The 22,488-nt window shown below is 50.2% G+C and overlaps 1 protein-coding gene across 3 annotated transcripts in view; it reads left to right on the top strand.

Annotated features, from left to right (window-relative positions):
- PTPN5 (protein tyrosine phosphatase non-receptor type 5) overlaps window positions 1-22,488 on the top strand; it is a 63,103-nt gene that overhangs the window by 30,520 nt on the left and 10,095 nt on the right. For all 3 annotated transcript variants that reach the window (XM_004050804.4, XM_019037276.4, XM_004050806.5), the window contains 6 exons: window positions 15,972-16,165; window positions 16,742-16,849; window positions 17,096-17,179; window positions 17,668-17,909; window positions 19,380-19,569; window positions 22,205-22,289. In XM_004050804.4, coding sequence (XP_004050852.3) covers window positions 15,972-16,165; window positions 16,742-16,849; window positions 17,096-17,179; window positions 17,668-17,909; window positions 19,380-19,569; window positions 22,205-22,289 — 903 coding nt within the window. The remainder of the gene's footprint in view (window positions 1-15,971; window positions 16,166-16,741; window positions 16,850-17,095; window positions 17,180-17,667; window positions 17,910-19,379; window positions 19,570-22,204; window positions 22,290-22,488) is intronic.

The raw sequence follows: 22,488 nt of genomic DNA, 5'->3' as shown, positions 1-22,488 counted from the left end.
CACAATCTCTTCTTCTATGTGTAGGTGTTCACATTTGCAAGACACCAGGCGGCACTGCTAATGCTGGGGACTCCACTCCTTCCCCCAACGAGCACCAGTACAGGCCTAGCCCAGCATAGTCCTAGCTCCCAGCAGCTGCCGCGGAGGTACAAGGTAGAAGGAGGAGGTAGATAAAGCAACAGTAGGTGCCAGTGGGGGCCAGCACGTGGAATAGAGCAACATCACCAGGTGTTGCTGTCAGCAGCATCATCATGCAGACTCATGGGCAGGCCTGCAGGGACCAAGGTCAGACTGCCAATAAAGACCCTCGCAGTATACCACCCCTGCTCAGTCCTGCACTGCAAGGGCCATTGCTTGCGTGCATGCATGTGGGCAGGCCAGTCTGTATGTTCAAGCTTGGTCCACACTCCACCCTAATAGCTACTCCTTGGCCACCCCTCAAACCTGAAGATGCGTAAGCAGGAGACAGTGTCTACCCTCACAGGGATGTACCTGAGCAAGAGACCCATGCAGGCTTCAAGCCATTTGGGCAGGAAATCCTGAAGTCCTAGTAGTTAGAGTGTATCCTGGAAAGGGGAACATGGACACCAGCTGCTAACAGACTCTAGTTGAGTATATCTCCTGAGCCCTATGGACTTCTCTGCTCATGGGGAGTGCCATGGACAGAAGAGACGGGGCACAGGGCCCAGGTCTAAGGACAACGCTGCTCTTGGGAACAAAGTACTCCTGGAGCCTTCCTGCGGGCAGCTGGCTGGAGCCATGACAATCCCTACCAACCTGAGATTTCAGTGTGTCATGATTAGCTGGCTTTATGCAAGGTCATGAGTATGCTGAAGGCCTGAGTAGGCCTTTGCACTTTTGGTAGGAACGACTGGCCTCTTGGGCTGGTGATTCTGAGACCTACTCTCCACCTTAGATCCTGATGTCTTGCAACCTGTCCCCAACCCAGCCCTAGGCACTCTGCTCTGTATCATTGTGGGTATTAAGTGGACCCTTCCTTCGGGCCAAGGACAAGGTCTAGGTCTCAGCAAGAGGCCACTGCCCATCCCGAGTGCCACTTTTTAAAGTAAAGGAGCTGGAGGCCTGAATCAAGGAAAGCTTTGTCGCCCTAATCCTGCAGCACCTATCTCTGACCAGCAGGAAGGAACAAGTCATAGCTTTCATAGCCTTCCTACCATGCCACAGATGAGGTCTTGGACCAGTAGCCAACAAGGGCAGTTGAAAAGGCAGCCTGATTCTTTTATCCACTCAATTTTATTGAGCACCTACTCCATGCTCCATGCTTGCCAGGCACTGGTGATACAGTGACAAGCAAGACAGACATGGTCCCTGCTCCTAAAGAGTTTAGGGTGCCATGGAAGGGTACAGCCATTTTGCAACCCTATCTTGGTGGGTCAGGGAAGGCTTCCTCTAAGAAGTGACCTAGAACATGAATAGGGTCTCGATTCATGTCTTCAGGAACCTGCTGTGTCAAGCATTTTAAGGAGCAGGTTTATCTCATAATCGGCCTCATCCCTGATCAGCTAGCCCCTGTTTTCACAAAGCTCCCCAGAGTGGTGCTTAGTACTGGTTTAAGCTGGTCTGTGGGCAGGTGCAGAAGCCCAAATGGACAAATCTCCAGAAGATGAACCTGGTTGTAGTAGTACTGCTGAGATGTCACCGGTAGCTGTCAACACTCAGTGGTAGAGGTTCTGTTGATTTTTATTTCTTTGTTGAATTGATGGTTCTGTTTTCATTCAAGGCTTTAAATGCATTTAGAGATATTTATTGTCATTGATGGTACAATGAGTTTTTTACTTGAGTCTTCAGAATGGATAATTAAAGTATAAACGAAACACCATTTGGATGTGCTAAGAACACTAACTGGGCAGTATTCTGTAACGATGCCATTGTATTGAGAAAAGAAGTACCATCCCAGGTGCCCACTGGTCAGCAATAGTAGAGGCTAACTATTCTCAGACACCAGGATGGAGCCCATCTAGCTAGGCCTTGGGGTGCTATGGCCAGGCAGCTGGGTTCAAATCCCAGCTCTGCTATTGACCAACAGCATGACCTGAGGTAAATTATCTAACTGCTGTGAGTTCCAAATTCCTCACTCTAGAATAAGGGTAGTAATATGATGACATCTTCACAGAGATTTTGTGAGGATTAAATGAGTTCATGGACATAAAGTGCTTATTACACAGTGCTCTATAAATGATAGCTAATAGTGATGGTGATGATTGTTCCAGGATATGGAATGTGAACAGAAAAAATACCTTTTTTTCCTTTGTGTTTTTTTTTCTTTGTGTTCCTGTGCCCGGGGCTCGGGCGTCAGGTCCAGGCCAGTTCTACAGCAGCGGAGTGGGGTAGTATATCTGGTGGTGCTTTCTTGACTCCCCACCACAGGTCTGAGACCTCACGGAACCAGCACAGCCACAGGCAGGAGTGTTTTCTGCTTGCATGGTTAAGGGGCCAGGGTTGGTGGGGAGAATGATCCTCCGTTTTCCTTCACCAGGATAGAAACAGTTCTCATATTCTAGGGAGTTGCCTGGATGTGTGATGACACTTAAAGAGAGTCTTTGCAACTGAAAGAAGGAATGCATCTGGTCCAGTCCCCCGCATCTTCAAAGGTTGATGCCAGTGCCCTTTTAGACAAATGGGCATCCATCGTACTCCTAACATATGCAGTGACAGATGCCATTACCTTTCTCTTTGGTCTGGCTCAGGGACAAATCACCCCAGCTCTCAGGAATTCTTTATATCTGAAAAAAAAAAAAAACTCATCCTTCCACTGAAGCTCATTTCTTCATTTCAGATCTCAGCATCTGTTTTGGTTGTCTGTTGCTGCCTGACAATCTCAACACTTGGTGGCTTGAAACAACCACCATTTTATTTGCTCATGACTTGGAGGGTCATGCACGGTTTAGCTGGGTGGTTCTTCCATTCCATGTGGCATCAGCTGAGGTCACTCATTCAGCTGTACACACCTCATTCTGTGCTGGGATAGAATGTCCGAGAAAGCTTTTATTACACGTCTGGCACCTCAGTGCTCCTACCTTGGGCTTCCTCACAGCATGATGGTCTCATGGTAGTTGGACTTCTTATGTGATTACCAAGAAGGAGCACTCTAAGAGGGGCAAAAAAGAAGCTTCAGATCTCTTAAGGCCCAGCTCCAGAAGTTACACAGTGTCACTCCACTACATTTTGTTGATCAAAGCCAGTCACAGGGTCAGCCTAGATCCAAGGGATGGGAAGTAAATGCCACCTCTTGATAGGAGGAGTGCAGAGAATCTGTGGCCATCCTTCATCCACCAGCACATCCTCTTTATAAGCTTTCACATTCCTCCTAACACTAGCTTCATCCTCTCCTAAAGCTTCCTCCCCTTGGCCTTCATCCCATGTCTCATTCTTTTCCCCAACCTTCCACTATTTGAGCTACTGACCCTTTGTTGCTTAAATCTTCGGCTCTTTTGCTCTCTCTTTTCTTTGGCTCTCCTCCCTGCCACTTCAAAGAGCACAGCTGTGTGCAGTCCCACCCCTAACATTTGTAAGGCTGTATATGTTATGTCTAGATAGCTAACTGTTCGAAAGCAAGCTGATAAGCTTTGAAAGGAAATATGTTGTCCTTCCACCCTAACGAGTATTCATTTGTAGGGAGTTTAAAAGCCAGGTTCAAATAGAGAATTCTGAGTTCTGCACCAAAATATGGGGTCTAGGGAAAGCCAGTCTCCAGTCCACCCCTGCTCTGCCCAGCACCACAAGGACACTCATGAGCACTTGGGTAGATGGGTACCCCAGCCGACACATCTGAGCTCCAGACACACCTTCTGCAAACAGTCACCTTAGCCAGTTCTAGGAATACACACAGCACAGTGTACTCTCATGAAGCAGTCAAAAAACAGGGCCACCAGGTCCAGGAATCAGGCTGAGGAGCATTTGACCAGGGAATCTGGGGTTTTGAATATGTGGCCTTACAGGGAGAATGTCCCTTTGGTTCCCTGGACTCCTTACCTGTGAGGAGGAGCATACCTGATGGAGGATTGGAGCAGGGCCCTTCAAAGTGTGACATCAGGATGAGGGACATTTTCCTGGGTGTAAAGACAGTGCTGAGTGTGTCTGCCCTTGTATTGGGCATTGCCTTTCACTGATGGGCTTGGACAAGCCCTGTACTGCTCCATCCCTCCCATGAGGCATTTCCACTGTGAAATGAGAAAAGCAATTTTTTTCATGGTAGTTATAAGAATTCAGTGAGACAATGGATGTGAATGGGGATTTGGAAACCATAAAGTCTTATTCACAGCTCATTTTTTTATGGTTTCTTATTGTTGGATTCAGAAGCCCTGGATGTGAATGAATCTGGACTCCGCCCTTTGTGAGCTTGGATCTTGCATGAATCACTTTACATCTCTAAACTTTGGAATTTCACACACACACATATGAAAATGATGTGTGGGACAGGTGGGGATGTTTATTAGGACCTTGGTGCTGTTTGTTTTTAATTCCAAGTGGTTAAAACCTGAAGGACGGGCTGGGCGCAGTGGCTCAGCCTATAATCCCAGCATTTTGGGAGGCTGAGACGGGTGGGTCACATGAGGTCAGGAGTTCAAGACCAGCCTGGCCAACATGGTAAAACCCTGTCTCTACTGAAAATACAAAAACTAGCCAGGCATGGTGGCTTGTGCCTGTAATCCCAGCTACTCAGGAGGCTAAGGCACAAGAATCGCTTGAACCCGGGAAGCAGAGGTTACAGTGAGCAGAGATCATGCCACTGCACTCCAGCCTGGGTGATGGAGTGAGAATCTGTCTCAAAAAAAAAAAAAAAAAAAAGTGAAGGATGTAAGGGACCAAGAAGAGTTATCAGCAAAGAGGGAACTAGGCTATCTGAACCAGACATAAGCCAGATGTCAGCTGGGGTAATGTTGCCTTTTAAAATACAGATGAGAAGCCTGCCCAGAATTTCCCATTGCACACCATTTTCCCAAGCAAGACAAGGCTTTGCATACAGCATCCTTCTTCTGAGGACCAGTCACTAGCCTACCCCATCTCAGCCCTATTTGGGCTATGCCTGACGTGACTACTAGATATTGAAAAAGATCATCTTTTTTTTTTTTTTTAGAGTCTCACTCTGTTGCCCAGGCTGGAGTGCAGTGGCACGATCTCGGCTCACTGCAACCTCCACCTCCCGGGTTCAAGCAATTCTCCTGCCTCAGCCTCCCAAGTAACTGGGATTACAGGCACATGCTACCATGCCTGGCTAGTTTTTGTATTTTTAGTAGAGACAGGGTTTCACCATGTTGGCCAGGCTGGTCTCGAACTCCTGACCTTGTGATCTGCCCGCCTCGGCCTCCCAAAGTGCTGGGATTACGGGAGTGAGCCACCGCGTCAGGCCCGAAAAAGATCATCTTTTTTCCCATATCCCTGTTGAACATCACCTAGCTTGAGGCAAACCCCTTATCAATCACAAGCAAGACCATTTGGAATTGTGCATTAGTCCTCTACCCAGCCCAGTGCCACCCTGTGCCAGTCTTGAGTAGCCTCCCAGTAGGTCCTGGTATCCAGCAGCAGGGCAACCTGCATCCTCTTAGGGCTGTCTCTCCTCATTGGGAATACAGCCTGCTATGAAAATCCATATTACCTGAGGAAGGGATAAAACCGCTTGCATTAGTTATATTTTGCTACATAACAAATTACCCCCAAAACTTTGTAATTTAAAACAACATTCCTTATCCCCCACAGTTTCTAAGTCAGGAAACCAGGAATGACTTAGCCGCATGGCCTAAGTCAATCTGGCCTGATCTCTCACAACATCTCAAGTTGTTGACCAGGGCTGCAATAATCCCCAAACTCGACTGTGGCTGAAGAATCCACTTCTAAGCTCACTCACAGGTGATTGGCAGGCTCCAGTTCCTTGCAGCCTCTGGGCCAGAGGTCTCAGTACCTCGCCACACAAGCCACTCCACGAGCTGCCTCAGTGGCCACACTGCAGGGCAGCTGGTTCCCCACAGAGTGAGTGATCCAAGAGAGAGCACACGAGGGAGCAAGAGCGTGTCCAAGATGGAAGTCACAGTCTCTTAGGACCTAATCCTAGAGTGACATGCCTTCACTTCTGCTGTGTGCTATTGGTCATGAAGACTAACCCTGGTACCACGTAGGAGGGACTGCACAAGGATGTGAAGACCAGGAGGCAGGGTTCACTGAGGGCCACCTTGGAGGCTGTCTGCCATATTGCTTAAAAGTTGAATCCTTGTAATCCAAAGAGGCATAGTCTCAGGATATGCCTACGTACAAAACGATGCACAAGGTGAAAGTGCACCTACAATGAGAGAGAAATACATCAAAAGGAAAACAACACCTTTCTCAGTGAGGCAAGAGTGTGGATGACTTGGTTTTGCTTTATGCTTTTATTGTAGGGGGAGGTCTTCATATTTTCTAAAATCATTAAGAAAAAATGATTGGCCACTCCAAAATACTAATTAATCCTTGCCAGGCAAGAGTGATAGCTGGTGAGAGAGTGGGCCCTCTGAGTTGAGTCACCACCCTTTGGGTTGATTGGTTCAACTTGGCAGGTGGAAACATGGGGCTGACCCAACCCTAGGGATCTTAATGGGGCTGGTTATTCTTGGAGACAGCCACCAAGGCATGGAATTCCCCTCTCCCTGTAGAAAGCCAAGAAAATGACTCAGAGGTCATGTTGGTGAACCAGCTCGGAGGAAAGGAGATTCAGGGGTCTCCTTGACAGTCGGCTGTGCTGCAGCTCAGTCCATGAGTCTTTCTCCCTTCAGAGTTGTTGATTCCCAAACAGCCAGGGTTTCTCTCTCTCCAGCTCTCCCAGTTCCAGGATGCAAACAGGGTGAAGGGCCCTCAATTTCCGTTCATTGTTTCCCCCATTGGACCTTGGCTCAACTTCCAACTCGGTGGTTTTGTTTTGGGTTTACTTGGAGAGGAAAAGGTGGTTTTCGAGAATTTCTAGAGCATCGTCCATCATACTCCTCAGTGCATGGTCCTGTTATCTCCAGTGGGCCATACTGGCTCTCTCTTTAGTTTTATTCACTTATTTACTGCCTTTTATGTCCCACTGCTGTGCCCCCTCTCTCAACAGGTAATGTGTTTAATGTGTGTTTTTTGTTGCCATGCACCCTTGCAGAATGGGTGATGTTTTTTGTGTCTATATTTTTAATTGTGCATATTGTACTGTGTTAAATCTTGTTCTTTTTACTCGACACTGTGTTTCTGAGTTCCCCCACGGTGCCATGGTACTCTGATCCTTTGCTCCTAAGGGCTGCACAGCACTCTCCAAGATGTCCCTGAACACTTGGCCCACCAGCTCCCCAGCCATGGGCTTGCAGATGTCTCTACTCCCCTACCCCCACCACACGTAGCACAGGAGAGAACACTGGCTTACATGCTCCCTTGGGGACTGTGTGAGGATCTCCTTGACATTAACATCCTAGGGCAGAAACACCAGTTTCCAGACTTTTCTGCTTCCCATACTGGTTCCAACAGAGACTGGAAGAAGCCAGAGCAGAGAAAACTAGGAGAAGGTGTGGGTAGAGTCTGGGGAGGTAAGCAGGGGCCAGAGCATGGTGGTCCTTTGTTGTTAGCCATGGCAAGGGCAAAGATTTTGGTTTTTATCCTAAGAACAAAGGGAAGCCATTGAATTAAACTAAAGCAGAGGTTCAGATTTATTTTTAAGTAACAGTGGATCTTTAGAGATAGAAGGACCCTAAAAGAGCCCTAGTCCCACTCTTTGAATTTACGGGACACTTGGAAGGCCCCCTGAGGTAGTGAGATGGATGCCGAAGATCACACAGCCAGAGAGTCCAGGCCCCCTGACACCTTGAGAACGTGGTGTGAGCCTCCCAGGCTGCAAAGACCATCTGATGGTTGGCAGCCTCTGGAGGCTTGGGATTTGCCCTGCTGTCCTGGGGGGACCTTGGGCTGAAGAGTTCACTTCCTGTCACCTGGATTTTCGTAGACCTCTGAGGGCATTTAACAGGATGCTTCAAAGAACCCCAAGCCAGAACCCAGCCTTCCACTGCCATGGGGCCTCAAGCCTTAGACTTTCCAGATATCCACAGGCAATCCCTGTTGAACTTCATATGCTAGCTTAATGAGAGAGCTGAACTAGAGGCTTAAAGATGAGCATGGCAGTCCTGGTTTTGCCTCTTATTCTCTGGATCTCATCAGTTTTCTCATCTTCGAAATGAGAGGATGGAGCAAGATGCTCTCTCAAGTCTGTCCCTTCCTCCCCAAGCATTTGTGCTTAAGTCTCAGGCACTGGGGACCTCTGGTACCTCCCTGCCGCAGGGCCTCTGCTGTCGGCTCTTTTAGTTCTCAGCGTGGGCAGCTGCTGGGGGAAGCAACACCCTCAGAGTTTCATTGACCCTTTTCACCCTCGTACTTCTGGGCCTCCACGCCAAAGAGGCACAAAGAACTGAGCCTTTGTTTGCAGCAACAAAGCTGTTTGCAATTTCAGATAGAACCGTTTTATTATATCCCATCCAAAGAGTACTTGAGTTGTGTTTTGTTTTGAAAGCTTGTTAGCATTCTGGACTTAATTATCTGGCAGAGACAAAACTCCTCCACCCCTAGTCCATGCCCACTCCATCCACCGACCCCAGTTGCCAGCCAGCAGCCTCAAAGCCCCTGCCCATGTCCAGGTGGGACACCCATTGTCCTCCTGGGGGGCTCATCTGGCAGATGAAAGGGAAATCTTTACTGCTGCCTCTCCCTCACTCTCCCCTTTCCCCATCATCTCTAGATTCTGGCTCCCATTTATTGAGTACTCACCATGTGCCAGGCAGCAGGCTAAGCATTTTGCGTGTTTTAATTCACAGCATCCTCTAAGTCCTATGAGGCAAGTTTATTTGCTCTTTTTAAGACGGAGTTTCGCGCTTGTCACCCAGGCTGGAGTGCAGTGGCGCGCTCTCTGACTCACTACAAACTCTGCCTCCCAGGTTCAAGCAATTCTCTTGCCTCAGCCTCCTGAGTAGCTGGGACTACAGACGCACACTACCACGCCTGACTAGTTTTTGTGTTTTTAGTAGAGACGGGGTTTTACCATATTGGCCAGGCTGGTCTCGAACTCTTGTCCTCATGTGATCCACCTGCCTCGGCCTCCCAAAGTCCTGGGATTACAGGGTGAGCCACCATGCCCGGTGACTACATGGACTCTCATAACCTAGCCTTACAGTCCTATAACATCACTTCTGCCACCTTCACTCCATCAGGGCAATCAGCCAGAGAGGGGACATAGATGCCACCTATTGATGGGAGAAATGGTGAGGAATTACAGACATATTTTAAGACCACCACAGGGGTTAAGTTACAGAGAAGTTAAACAACTGGCCTAAGTCATGTAGCTGATAAGTGGTGAGCACCCATGTTTTAGTCCAGAATAATCTTATGTCAAAATTTGATTCCTTTTCCCACGCCCATCCTGCCTGTCTGGAGAGTGTGGAGATTAACAAGACTTGGGCCCTGCCTTCAGCCAGCTTACCATCCGAGATGGACTTGCTGCTGGCCCAAACCCTTATCATCTTCCTATCTCCTCCTGTGGATCTCTTGGTCGTGTTGCTCACTGATGAGCAGGACTAACAGGGTGGAGGGGTTGCAGAGAGCCAGTACAAATTCCCAGAACTCCAAATCCACCACCTGTTTGCATTTGCCTTTGCTGGGAGAAGCTGGAAATTTTTTCCTCCAGGGCTTCTCTCACTAGGAGTCCTATTGGTCAGTGTTGAGGTTGAAACATAGAACATCTTTAGGGCAGGAGATAATCTTAGTGAAGAGCCAGGCATAGAGCAAGTGCTTGGTTAGTGTTTGCCGTGTTTCAGGGACTCTGCTCTTCAGCACCATATATCCTCTAACACCTACTTTGCCTGCTATACACCCACAAAAGGTAGCAGAAAATAGGGAGCCACCTCCAGCCTCTCCCAGTGAGTACAGAGATCACAGCAGTGCCCAGCAAGGCCAGGCTGTTCCTCTCAGAGCCCACAGGAGTGCTGAGGGTGTGATATTGCAGTGGCAGAAGTAGCTGATTGGGCGTATTCCTTCTAGACTCTTCCACCACTCCGCCCTTCTCAGTTCCTCTAGCAGTACCTCCTTTGATTCTGGACCTACCCAAGCAAAACTTCAAAATAGGCCAGGTAGGCAAACCTGCTCCACCCATCCGCCTTGTGGGTTTCCAGACCTTTCTGTGGAGTAAGAGAAAAATCATAGACTGTGGAGACCCACCAACCTGGGTTCAAGTCCAGTTTTGTCACTGCCTGGCTCTGTGATCCCAGGCAAGTCACTTAGCCTCTCTGTGCCTCAGTGGCTCCCCATGTAAGACATGGGCAATCATGTCAACCTGCAGCACAGTTGTGAATATTGAACAGCATGAGACTGACAATGTACCTGGCTCCAAGCTGGCAGGATAGGAGGATAAGGGAGGGCAAATCCTCCCTGTGGATTCATCTCTTCACAGGAGAGAGCTGTTGGGAAATTGCCCAAGATCACCCCTACCGCTCCTATATTGCCCTCCATCCCCACAATGAGATAGGAGCAACAATCCTATGAACAAGAAGTCAGTGTCTACTGGTGGCATTTTGGACACAGTTGACAGGCCATGGAGCCCAGCATCATCACCCAGATGGTTGAGGGGTGGGACTGCTGGAGACTTGTTAACAATGACGTGGTGTGGCAGGCAGAATGCCTGGTCCTAGGCGTAGGGAGTTAGTCTCATCTCGTGTGTGGCTAATAGCATGGGCTCTGGAAGCAGTCTGCCTGGGTTCTAGTCTTAGCTTCTACCCATTTATTAGCAGACCTCAGCCAAGACTTAACGTCTCTGTGCCTCAGTTTCCTCATGTGTAAAATGGAGGTAAGAGCAGCGCCTACCTTCTGGGATTGTTGTGAGGATTAAATGTGTTAATACATGTAAAGCACCTGGAACAGCACCCAGCACGCAGTAAGTCTTCAACGTTCAGGCTCTGCCCTTGGCTGGCTGTGGACCTGGGGCAAGCCACTTCCGCTCTCTGGGCCTGTTTCTCCATCTGAGAAATTAATGGGCTGAACCAGATATCCCTCAGGGCCCATCAGGCTCTGACAGCCTGTAATGCATGAAGTCCAGGCAGGTCTGAGTGTCATGTTCTTTTGGGTAGGGCTCCCTGTGACTGCTGGCCACATTGGGAAGGGAAGAAAAGCTAACTGGGACAGAGCTTGCTTTCTCATGTAAACAGGAACAGACTGAGCCAGCCTTCCACTCCAGGTCCGGTGGGCTGGCAGCCTGGGAGCTCAAAGAATGAGTCACTGACAGGAGCAGCCACAGTTCTGGAGCTCAGGCGGCACCAGCTCCAGGGCACAGAGTAGCTGCAGAGTTCAGTGGTGGGATTTGGGAGCCAGGTGACAGGAGAGGGATCATAGCGTTTCCCTGTGCCCCAGGTGAAATCTGAAGGCCATTTGCCTGCATGCCTTACCCAGGATCCTACAGCTTTGGCCTGGGATACTGAGCTTTGCCTTCCAGGGCTTGCTTCCTTCCCTCCATACTACATGTATACTTTGAGGCTTCATCAGCTGGGGACCAGGCACAAAATCTGCACCGTGGCCCCCATGCAGCTGATTAAGGTTCAAGGTTCTGCCCCCCACCCTCCCCCGACCCCAGACATAGGACCTCCATGCCTTGCTGCAGTGACCCTTTACTGAGAAGCGGCATGGCAAAATGGAAACATCACTTGATGCTGGAAAGCCCTGGGTTTGAATCTCAGGTCTGCACTTACTTGGCCAAGACACTTAACCTCTCTAAGCCTTGATTTTTCTTGCCTGGAAAATCCCATCATCCTGTGCAAGAGGTGAGTCCATGAGGAGCCCAATGTTAAATCGCTTGTCAGCAAGCTGCCTCTGAGTCAGGGTTTCATGCGTGGCAAAGCAGCTACCTCGCTGTGAACTATTGAAAAGCCAGCCCTTGACACAAGCAGCCGCCTCTCACTGACAAAACAGGGCTGACGATGATCGTGTCTACCTCATAGGGCTGTCGAAAGAAGCAAATGCAATTGCGTGTGCAGAGGCACTTTGGGAACTGCAGAGAGCCAGCCCAGTGAGGTGGTATTATTCCCAGAACAAGATAGTGAGTAAAGGAGAGGGCAGGGAAAGGATAAGAGCTGACGTCATTTCTAGGAGCAGGACAGAGCCCAAAAGAACAAACGGGCCTAGGACCACAGTGGTCCGTGCAAGTGGAGGCTGTTTCCTTCACTGCTGTATCCCCAGAGTGTAGCCCAGTGCCTGACAAAGCAGGCCCCCAGTAAATACTTTTCTGAATTGCGTGACATCGAATCTTTGTGTTCCCAGTGCTTGACGTATAATCGGCGCTTAATAAATGTGTGTTGGACTCAGGCACAAATCAGCAGAGACTAAAACCAGAGTGGCAGGCTCCTAGCCCAGTTCTCCATCTTTGAAACTAACACCAATTTCCATCACAGACATCCACTGCCCACCCCCGAGATCGGGGTTCTTAACCTGAGGTCCATGCATCTCCCCAAAAATTATGTGCAGAATATAGAGTGTGTTTGAAACATATCTTGCTGGATTAAAAAAAAAGTCAGATTTCTACCCAGAAAAATATCTAAATAAATCCTGCTCTGAAAGATGTACATCTACCAGTTGCCCAGTAAATACCCATCAGTTGGATGCATCTGGTCCCCAGGGCTGCCAGGTGACCAGTAGTCTTAAAAAAATTGTAAGCCTCCCCCTCTCTGAGCTACACATCTAGGGCCCTATGAGCCTGCAGTTTTTCCTACCACCTCCATAATGTGCAAGACAGTTAACCTATCTTTCATATGCAAAAGTAATGATCACACATTATCCGAGGGACCTGCCTCTGGAGTGGCTGTTCTGCTGCTGGGTGGGTCTCACAGAGCCTCGCATACTCTGTCAATCTCTTACATCCCAGTGTATGCATTTAGATGTGACAGGTGGGAGTCAAGGCCTGAAACCTGAGAATCCTGACTAGGCTTCTTGATATCAACTCAGAACTTTGATCTTTTTGAAAAAAATATCTTTCTCACTAGAAATACATGTGTGCATGTGTCTGTGTATGTATACACACACATATATATTTATCTATTAGAGGAAATTTAGGATATGTAAATGAAATCACCTCTAATCTCACCCCACCCCAAAGAACTGGTGTTACTACCTGGCTTTAGTCTTCCCATTTACTGTGTACAACATTTATTAAGCACTTACTGTGTGCCAAGAGTTCACTGCTCTGTGCTCTATGATCTCTATTGCATGTTAACCTCTAATCTCACATCAGGTATTTGCTGTCTTTTTATAGACATATTTATACTTTCTTAATTTTTAAGGTCAGTGAGATTATACTGTTTTGTAACCTTGCCTTTCTTAGTCCATACCATCAAAATTTTTTCCCATGTTATCAAATATTCATCAGCAGAGTCATTTATAATGGCTGCATAATGTTTTATTGCAGGCAAATTTCATGCTTCTCAGACTGGGGTGCATGTATCCCTGAGGGCAAAGCCATAGGATAAATGTCACACATCTTCCTGAAGCAAAATTTGTGATTCAGAGCTTTAGGAGAGGGAAATAAAACACATTATTTTCATATCAAAACGAGTACAAATATATCATAGTGTAGAATGCAGAACACCCATATATCTTAATACGGGCCAGGCGCGGTGGCTCACGCCTGTAATTCCAGCACTTTGGGAGGCCAAGGCAGGCAGATCACCTGAGGTCAGGAGTTCAAGACCAGCCTGGCCAACATGGTGAAACCCCATCTCTACTAAAAATACAAAAATTAGCCAGGCGCAGTGGCTTGTGCCTGTAGTCCCAGCAACACAGGAGATTGATGCAGGAGAATCGCTTGAACCCAGGAGGCGGAGGTTGCAGTTAGCCGAGATCATGCCACTGCACTCCAGCCTGGGTGACAGAGCAAGACTCCATCTCAAAAAAAAAAAAAAAAAAATATATATATATATATATATGTATATATATATATATTTATAACAGCTTTTCAAAGTATGTATTATTATCTCCATTTATCAGGCAAAAAAAAACTGAGTAAAAGAGTGTCCTTTGCCCATCATCATTCAGTCATTTAGTAAACATTTATTGTAGCCTTACACACCAGGACTTACGCTACATGCTGTAGACATCAGGATGAACAAAGTTGATACCACTCTGCCTTCATGGAACTTCTTGGTGGGTAGAGGAGACGATATTCAAAAATTATTTTACAACCCATGGCAAGTGTAATGTAGCCTGAAGCCTATCTGACTGCCCTGGATTGAAGCCACCTCCACCCTTACCAGCTAAGCAACCTTGGGCAGCTCTGTTAACCTCTCTGCACCTCATCTTCCTTTTCTGTAAAATGGGGATAATAGTAGTAGCAACTCCATAGGGGTGCTGTGAAGAATTAAAAAATTAACCCATGTAAGGCACACAGAGAAGGGCCCCTGCACATTCCAGGCATATTGCTGCTGCTGCTGCTGCTGCTGATGATGATATGAAGGAGAGGCATGGGGTGCTCGTATGTGATAGAGCAGGACCTACTTCAGGGGACATCTGATTGAGGTCTACAAGATGAATAGGTGTTACCTTGGCAAAGTGTGTGGGAGGCAGGGGAGGGGAGCAGAGTGTTAGAGGGATGTTCCAGGCAGAGAGAATAGCATGTCAAAGCATAGGGGGCGGGCTTACCTGAGGAACTGCAAGGAGTGAAGCTGAAATGGGCCCGGCTGGGAAGCAGGAGCCTGTGCTACAAACACAGCTCCAGGACCGGGTTCTCTGCACCACAGTCTTGATCCAGGCCATGCACCACAGTCTTGATCCAGGCCATGGGAGATGCTCAGTAAATGTTTGTCAAGTGAGCGAGCAGCTCATGGACAAACGGCTATGCTGGGCCCACATGGTTCTGTTGTCACCCAAGTCCACTGTCCCATATACAGCATGATATGTAGACAGCCCCTTCCCAGCTGTCACACTGTATACATCCATGTTTTGGTCCCTCTTTTCTTGACAGTAAACTAAATCCTGTGAGTTTGGGTGCAGACCTCCAATATCTGGGACTCACTGAGGTGGCCGCGGCTAGAATCCCCATGCTATAGCCAGGGGCTCAGATCTAAGCCAATGGTATTCAGACTCTTTAGTAGCAGAACTCTGCCTTGAAATAATCTTAGCAGAAATCCAGTATATGGTACAGGGGCAGGCAGAGCTTCTGCCCTTGAGGGGCAGACATAGGGCCTCAGCCCCTGTGCACCTGAGAAAACACTAGGGCTCTGTAAAGCACAGTTAGAAAAACTAGGGTTGAACCCAAACCCCATCTTCCAGGTGGGGAAACTTAAGATCCAGAGAGGGAGTGACTCTCCGGAGTCACTAGGGACAGACCCAGAACTGGACCCAGACATCTGGTATCAATTCTGCTACACCAAGATTTTCCAGCACTTCGCCCTAACTGCCCCCAGCCCCTCTCATTGTGCAGGGAGTCTTGAGATGGGGTGGGGGCACATGGATGTGGTCTTGTCAAGAGTCCAGCCTCCAGCCCCAGTTAGGGCATGGCCCACATGAGACAAAAATCCACAGGGCAGGCGTGGGTGGGTTGCTCAGGGTCATGGCCTGGTTATGCCATGTCTTTTTTTTTTTTTTTCTGCTGCTGCTTCTTTTTTAATTGAGTTTGAGGTGATTGTTTTTTGTTTCCTTAAGAAATGGAAAAGAATGAAGCTGCGTAAATACAACTATATTAACTCCCTGGAAAACCTCCTGCCATTTTAACTCTGTTACTGGAGAAATAAAAGAGAAATAATTTGTCCACCCACACTTAGCTCTTTCTGACGAAGGTAGGTGAATATTGCTTTGCTAATCGAGGGTGACTGCTGGAAGTGGAGCCACGCTGACTGATCCCAGATTGAGAGGCAGCCACAGCCACCCCAAAAGGGGTGGCAGAGCCCTGCCTGTGGACAGGGCCGGAGTCATCGGCCCGCATGGCCCATCTTCCACAGGTCTCCCCCAGCCGATAGTGATGGAGGCACTGGACGAGGCTGAAGGGCTCCAGGACTCACAGAGAGAGATGCCGCCACCCCCTCCTCCCTCGCCGCCCTCAGATCCAGCTCAGAAGCCACCACCTCGAGGCGCTGGGAGCCACTCCCTCACTGTCAGGAGCAGCCTGTGCCTGTTCGCTGCCTCACAGTTCCTGGTAAGGATGGCACAGGCCTCACAAGGGTCTGGACAGAGGGTGGGTGGAGGGCCAGCCTCCTACTTCCTCCCCAGGATGGCCACCTGGAAGGCAGGAGGATAAGGGGCTCCCCTGGTGTTCCTCAGGAGCTCCAAGCCCTCAAGGCTGGGATAAGGGGAAGGCTGGAATTCTGAGCTACCGCACCAGCATCTGAGACCTCACACCCTGCCTCCCTAACCTAAGAATCCAGAACACAGGGCCTCCCCGACCCCTGAGCTCCCAGCCATACAGGGTTCTCCTGAGAACCCCTGTCTGTGGAGGCATTTCTGGGAGACTACCCTTTTGATGTACATATTTGTGAGGTCCTCTCTGGAAAGGGCTTTCTCTTGGTTCCCTTCAGTCAGCTTTTCTCCAAGGAGAGTCCTGAGGCCTCCCCGGGCACGCAGCACCGGGGCCCTGCTCTCAGCTGCCCGGTCTGGACCTTAGAGGTTTAGGAGCCTCCATGCAGGGCTAAGTTGAGGCTGCAGGTGAGCTCTGCTGAGGGAACACGGGGGAAGGGGGCCGGCTCCATACTCAGCCTGTTCCCCCGTCCCCCAGCTTGCCTGTGGGGTGCTCTGGTTCAGCGGTTATGGCCACATCTGGTTACAGAACGCCACAAACCTCATCTCCTCTTTGCTGACGCTCCTGAAACAGCTGGAACCCACGGTGAGTAAGCTTTGGGGAGTCCTAGGGTAGCAGGGATCTGTTGGGGGCCTCTAGTCCCACCCTCCCCAACCTCCAGATTGGGCTTCTCTGAGTTCAGAAGATACTTCCAAGCCCCTGAAGTTCTTCTGCCTGCTCCCCACCCCAGACCTGGGACGTGATTTTCAGAGTCTTGGTTTTGTCATCATTGCAAGAGCTGAGAACTCTGCCCCCACCACCACCCTGACCTGTTTATCTGATGTTCCCCAGGCCTGGCTTGACTCTGGGACGTGGGGAGTCCCCAGTCTGCTGCTGGTCTTTCTGTCCGTGGGCCTGGTCCTCGTTACCACCCTGGTAAGGCGCCTCCTGACCCCAACCTCAAGGCTGTCCTCCTCTGACCTTGAGGCCTGGATTTCTGCCAGCTCCCATCTGACTTACAGGCTGGACATTCTGGGTGGGGCAAGGAGGGATACCTATCTCTTTGCACAAGTGTGCCAGCCTGGGGCAAGAGCCTCCTTCTTTCCAAAAATTGGTTTGCAGTGATCTGGGCTAAGGAAAGGGGATGAGACAGGGAGAAGACTGGTGTAGGAACTCCCAAGCCCCACTGAGAAGGCCTGAAGCCACAAGAAACAGAGAGCTGGGAGAGGGAGGGGCAGGGAAGGAGAGTAGGCATGGAGCCTCCCATCGAGGCCAGGGGCAGCGCCTTGTGGACAACTCCCAGGAGAGCAGGGCTGCTCTAGACACATTGAGGGAGTGGGGGGGCGTCAATCCCATGGGCACTCCAGGAACACGGGGGGCAGCCAGCATGGTCCCAGATCCGTGACGCTGTACACCCCAACCAGGTGTGGCACCTCCTGAGGACACCCCCAGAGCCACCCACCCCACTGCCCCCTGAGGACAGGCGCCAGTCAGTGAGCCGCCAGCCCTCCTTCACCTACTCAGAGTGGATGGAGGAGAAGATTGAGGATGACTTCCTGGACCTCGACCCAGTGCCCGAGACTCCTGTGTTTGATTGTGTGATGGACATCAAGCCTGAGGCTGACCCCACCTCGCTCACCGTCAAGTCCATGGGTCTGCAGGAGAGGTGGGAGGGGTGGAGGAGGGGTGGGCTCCATGGGCCCTTGAGCTCTTAGCTCCTGATCAGAAGAGTGGATGCCTGACTCTGACTCCCGGTACCCAGGGCAGAGCTGGCCTCATAGCTTAGCCAGTGTAGACATGTGCTATCCAGGTCATTCATAGAGATCAAAGTGCCCCAAGATGAATGCTGAGAAATACTGTTACTGCACACGCACACATAGGTGTACACATGTTCACGCACACCCTCCCATGCTCAAGTAAGTTTGGGTGGTTTTCTTTGCTGCAGGACTTGTCAGGGCCTTTAACATGCTTATGTTCATTGTAAATCAGCAAGGGGGCAGTATGTGGCATTTCCCAAAGTCACTTGACCACGGAACTCTATTTTTTTGTTTTACTTTTATTTTGGATTGAGGGGGTGCATGTGCAGTGTTGTTACCTGAGCATATTGCATAATGCCGAGGTTTGGGGTACAAATGATCCCATCACCCAGGTACTGAACGTAGTACCCAGCAGTTAGTTTTTCAACCCTTGCCCGCCTCTCTCCCTCCCTCCTCTAGTAGTCCCCAGTTTCTGTTGTTGCCATCTTTATGTACCTGGGTACTCAATTAGAACCTGTTTTTATAGGGTAGCTCATAGTGTTCCACAGAGCACACTTTGAGAAGTGTAGACACCCTCTTTTCAGAGTCTAGGTGGGTGAGCCAGATCACACCAAATTTGAGTTCCCCATGTGATGTCACCGGAAGAACACTGGGTGTGGAGTCAGGAAACCTAGCCTTTTGTTTCAGCTCTGCCACCCCCTTACTGGGAGAGCCTGGACGACTCTTGGCCCTTCATGGGGACTCAGTTTCTCTTTCTATGTAATGAAGCCCCATCCTGTCCTGTGGTCTGAGACTCTGAGTATAGTAGAGTTTGCCCATTGTAGACATCCTTGCGGCCACCGTGCTGCTCCTGGGACTCCCTCCTTCCTGACAGTGGGGGTCCTGGCCTCTCCTGGACAATATGTCCTTGACTCACCAGCAGCCTCATCCCAGGGCTGTTGGGCCCGGGACTGCAGTGGGGAGGGTCTGGAGCCATCCTCTCGGGCCCAAGCCCTGCTTCTGTGCTTCAGGCAGGTGTCCCCTCTCTGAGCTTCCTGGGGACCACAGGGTAGAACTTCCTCCAGCGGTGATGGAGCAGAGTCCAGGGTAAGGCCATGTTGGGGTAGCTTTGGATGGAACTTTTAGAACTGGAGCCCCAAATCCCCACTAAGTTAACATCTCCACTGCAGGAGGCAGGAGATAGGGAGTCAGGCCAATGCCTCAGGGCTGAGATTCACGCTTCTTTGTCAGGGGGTCTTGTCACACTCCCACTCCTCTTCCTCAACCCCACCCTGTTCCCAGCTGATCTCTCCCTCCCTCATTTTCCCACCCCTGGAGACCCCAGCTCATGCCCGTCCCTCTGCCCCTGAGACTCACACTCCCTTTCCTGGTCCTTCCAGGAGGGGTTCCAATGTCTCCCTGACCCTGGACATGTGCACTCCGGGCTGCAACGAGGAGGGCTTTGGCTATCTCATGTCCCCACGTGAGGAGTCCGCCCGCGAGTACCTGCTCAGCGCCTCCCGTGTCCTCCAAGCAGAAGAGCTTCATGAAAAGGCCCTGGACCCTTTCCTGCTGCAGGCGGAATTCTTTGTGAGTTCCCTTGAGCCGATTGCCCCACTGTGTGCAGACCCATGTCAATCATCCACCTGCCCAGGTGGTGGAGCGTGGTGCCTGGAACTCAGCATCTGCAGTAGATTAGTATCACTTTATTATCAGCTCTCCCACCATCTTGGGCAAGCTGCTTTCCCTCTGAGCTTCAGTTTCCTCATCTGGAAAATGGGGATGAAAATAATAGAATTGTTGCAAAGATTAAAGAGACTTATAACATGTGCAGAGCACCCAGCCAGGTGATGGAGGTTCAGTGACGATGCTAGGTCTTTATTGCCCAGTGCTGTGCTCTGAAAGCCACAGAGAACCTTCACTTCTAACTCTTCTGTTTTCCCACTTTCCTCCTGCCGAGCATTGTTCTTCTGCCTTTGAAATCTCTCTGGTGGCCTCCCCTCGTTACCACCCCTGGGGCCCTAGCTTAGGTCCTAATCACCTCCACCCTGGCTTCTGCAGCAGCCTCCAGCTGCCTTCTGTTGGACTTTGAGGGGCTCAATAAATGGCACCCCTGTTTACCTGCCTGAGTGCTCAGCCAGTTAAGAGCTAAGGCATAGGAGATTACAATATCACCTTTGTTGTCAATAAAATACAGGTTGGAAATGCGGCTTAGCAGGGTACAGCAAGAGTGAGCCTCCCGATACTGAGACCCAGAATTAGATGCACTTTCCACCCTCCACAGGGGTGCCGGCACATCTCGGACCTTGCTGCATGGGGGCACCCCTATAATTCTTTCCTGGCAGGAGGGCCCTGAGAGGAGGAGGAAGGAAGGGGCTGAGGCTCCAAAGCTCCATTCCTCAACCAAATTCACCAAACAGGTTACTCCTCACTTCTGTGAGCAGGAAAAGGCGAGAGGCCAAGAGTATCTGGGGTGAGTTCCTCCTGGTAGAAGCCAGAGGGGTACAGAAGCAGGTGCCTCCTCCCTCATAGCTCCCTTCCTTTGGCCTCCGCCCTGGGCCTGTCTGGACCGGGTAGCTCTCCCCTGTGAGAAGACCTCCATCATCATCTGATCTGCTGCTCCAAGTTCTCCAGAACTTGGTACCACCTGCATACACCATCAGCACCCCTTACCTCGTGTGGCCCCAGCCTCCTTTTCCAGCCTTATGCCCCATGCCCCACCCCTGCAGGGACTGTCCACTTCAAACTGGGCCAGCCTTGCCTGTGCCTTTCTCCTGCCGTGCCTTTGCTCACATCATAACTCACTCCAGATGCCTCTAGAAAGCCTTCCTCAACCACCCCAGCCTCAGCTCCTTCTCTGAGCTCCCACTGCCATCATCTCCCCTTCGAGAAAGAATCACATCCTCTACCTCATTTCCTGTCCAGTGGGTCTTTGTTGAGGAAGGAGCGTGGCCTGAGCACCCACTCTGGGGGCAGTTTTGCACGTGTTGTATTTTTATTTTGATTTTCACAATCCTGGAAAGTGTGATGATCCTCATTTTACAAAGCCCATACTTAATGTGTCCAAAAACAATGAACAGTGTGAAGTTAGGTGCAGTCAGGGGCTAAGCTGGTGGACAGACTGGAAGGAAATGCAGAGGCAAGAGGCATGGAGAGTCATCCCGGAGGATGTCAGGAGGAGACAGACTCATAGGTGAACTTTTTTTTTTTTTTTTTTTTTGAGACAGAGTTTCACTCTTGTTGCCCAGGCTGGAGTGCAGTGGTGCGATCTTGTCTCACTGCAACCTCCGCCTCCCAGTTCCAAGCGATTCTCCTGCCTCAGCCTCCCTAGTAGCTGGGATTACAGGGGCCCGCCACCAGGTCCAACTAATTTTTGTATTCTTATTAGAGACGGGGTTTCAACATGTTGGCCAGGGTGGTCTCAAACTCCTGACTTTGTGATCCGCCTGCCTCGGCCTCCCAAAGTGCTGAGATTACAGGCGTGAGCCACCGCGCCCAGGCAGAGGTGAACTTTAAAAGGTGGGAACAACTTGGAGAGAGGGGGATAGGGGAGACCTCCCTCAGGAGGCAGAACGTCACAAGCTCAGACTCAGAGGCAGGACTGAGAACAGCAGATTAACAACAGGGGAGAAACAGGCCTAACTGGAAGTAAAGAGAGGCCAGATTCAAGAAGCCCTCACATGCCAGGAGAGAAGTTCAGACTCAGAGCTCTGGACACAGACAGTGGTTGGGAGGTGCAGATATTCCTGGGATCTCAGAAGGAGGCTTCTCTCCTTCTGGAGAATCAGGGAAGGCTTCTCAGAGGAGGCGGGACATGAGATGAGGATGGGGTGTGTGTTACCACAGAGCAAGCAGCAGGAACCTAGGTCCCGAGATAGGGATGCCCAGGGAGGAATGCTGCCCAGGGAGCGTGGAAGAAGGCAGCCATTGGCCAGGTCACTTTTTGTCTTTTTCTTCATTCATCAGCTATTTATTGACTGTCTATATATGGCAGGTTGGCTGTCCATAAACAATAGTCATTATCATATTTATTACACACTCAGCATGTGCCAGGCACTGTTCTGAATGCGTCGTGAGCACTAACTCTCTTCATAGTAAATGTTTGTTGAATGAATGCGTGCACTCAAGCCAGCCCCTGGGCTAGGAGTTGGGGGCACAGCAGCCCCTGGATTCAAACATCTGTGAGGGCCCATAGCTGCTCACACCCCGTGTCCTCCTTCCACAGGAAATCCCCATGAACTTTGTGGATCCGAAAGAGTACGACATCCCTGGGCTGGTGCGGAAGAACCGGTACAAAACCATACTTCCCAGTGAGTACTCACTGCCCCAGAGGGATGGGGGCAGGCTCAGCTTCACCTGGGGATCCCCTCACCCTGAGGAGGACCCTCACCTGGGCCTCCAGGGGTGACAGGACACTCATCACTGGAGGAAGTGGGACAGAGGGCTGGGGGTTGCTGGCTGAAGGGAAGCGCTGCCCTGGTGAGGCCAGAGGCGAGTACATTTCCTCGC

The sequence above is a fragment of the Gorilla gorilla genome, chromosome 9 (genome assembly GCF_029281585.2).
Source record: "Gorilla gorilla gorilla isolate KB3781 chromosome 9, NHGRI_mGorGor1-v2.1_pri, whole genome shotgun sequence".
Taxonomy (NCBI): Eukaryota; Metazoa; Chordata; class Mammalia; order Primates; family Hominidae; genus Gorilla; species Gorilla gorilla.
This window is presented reverse-complemented; position numbering and strand designations above follow the sequence as displayed.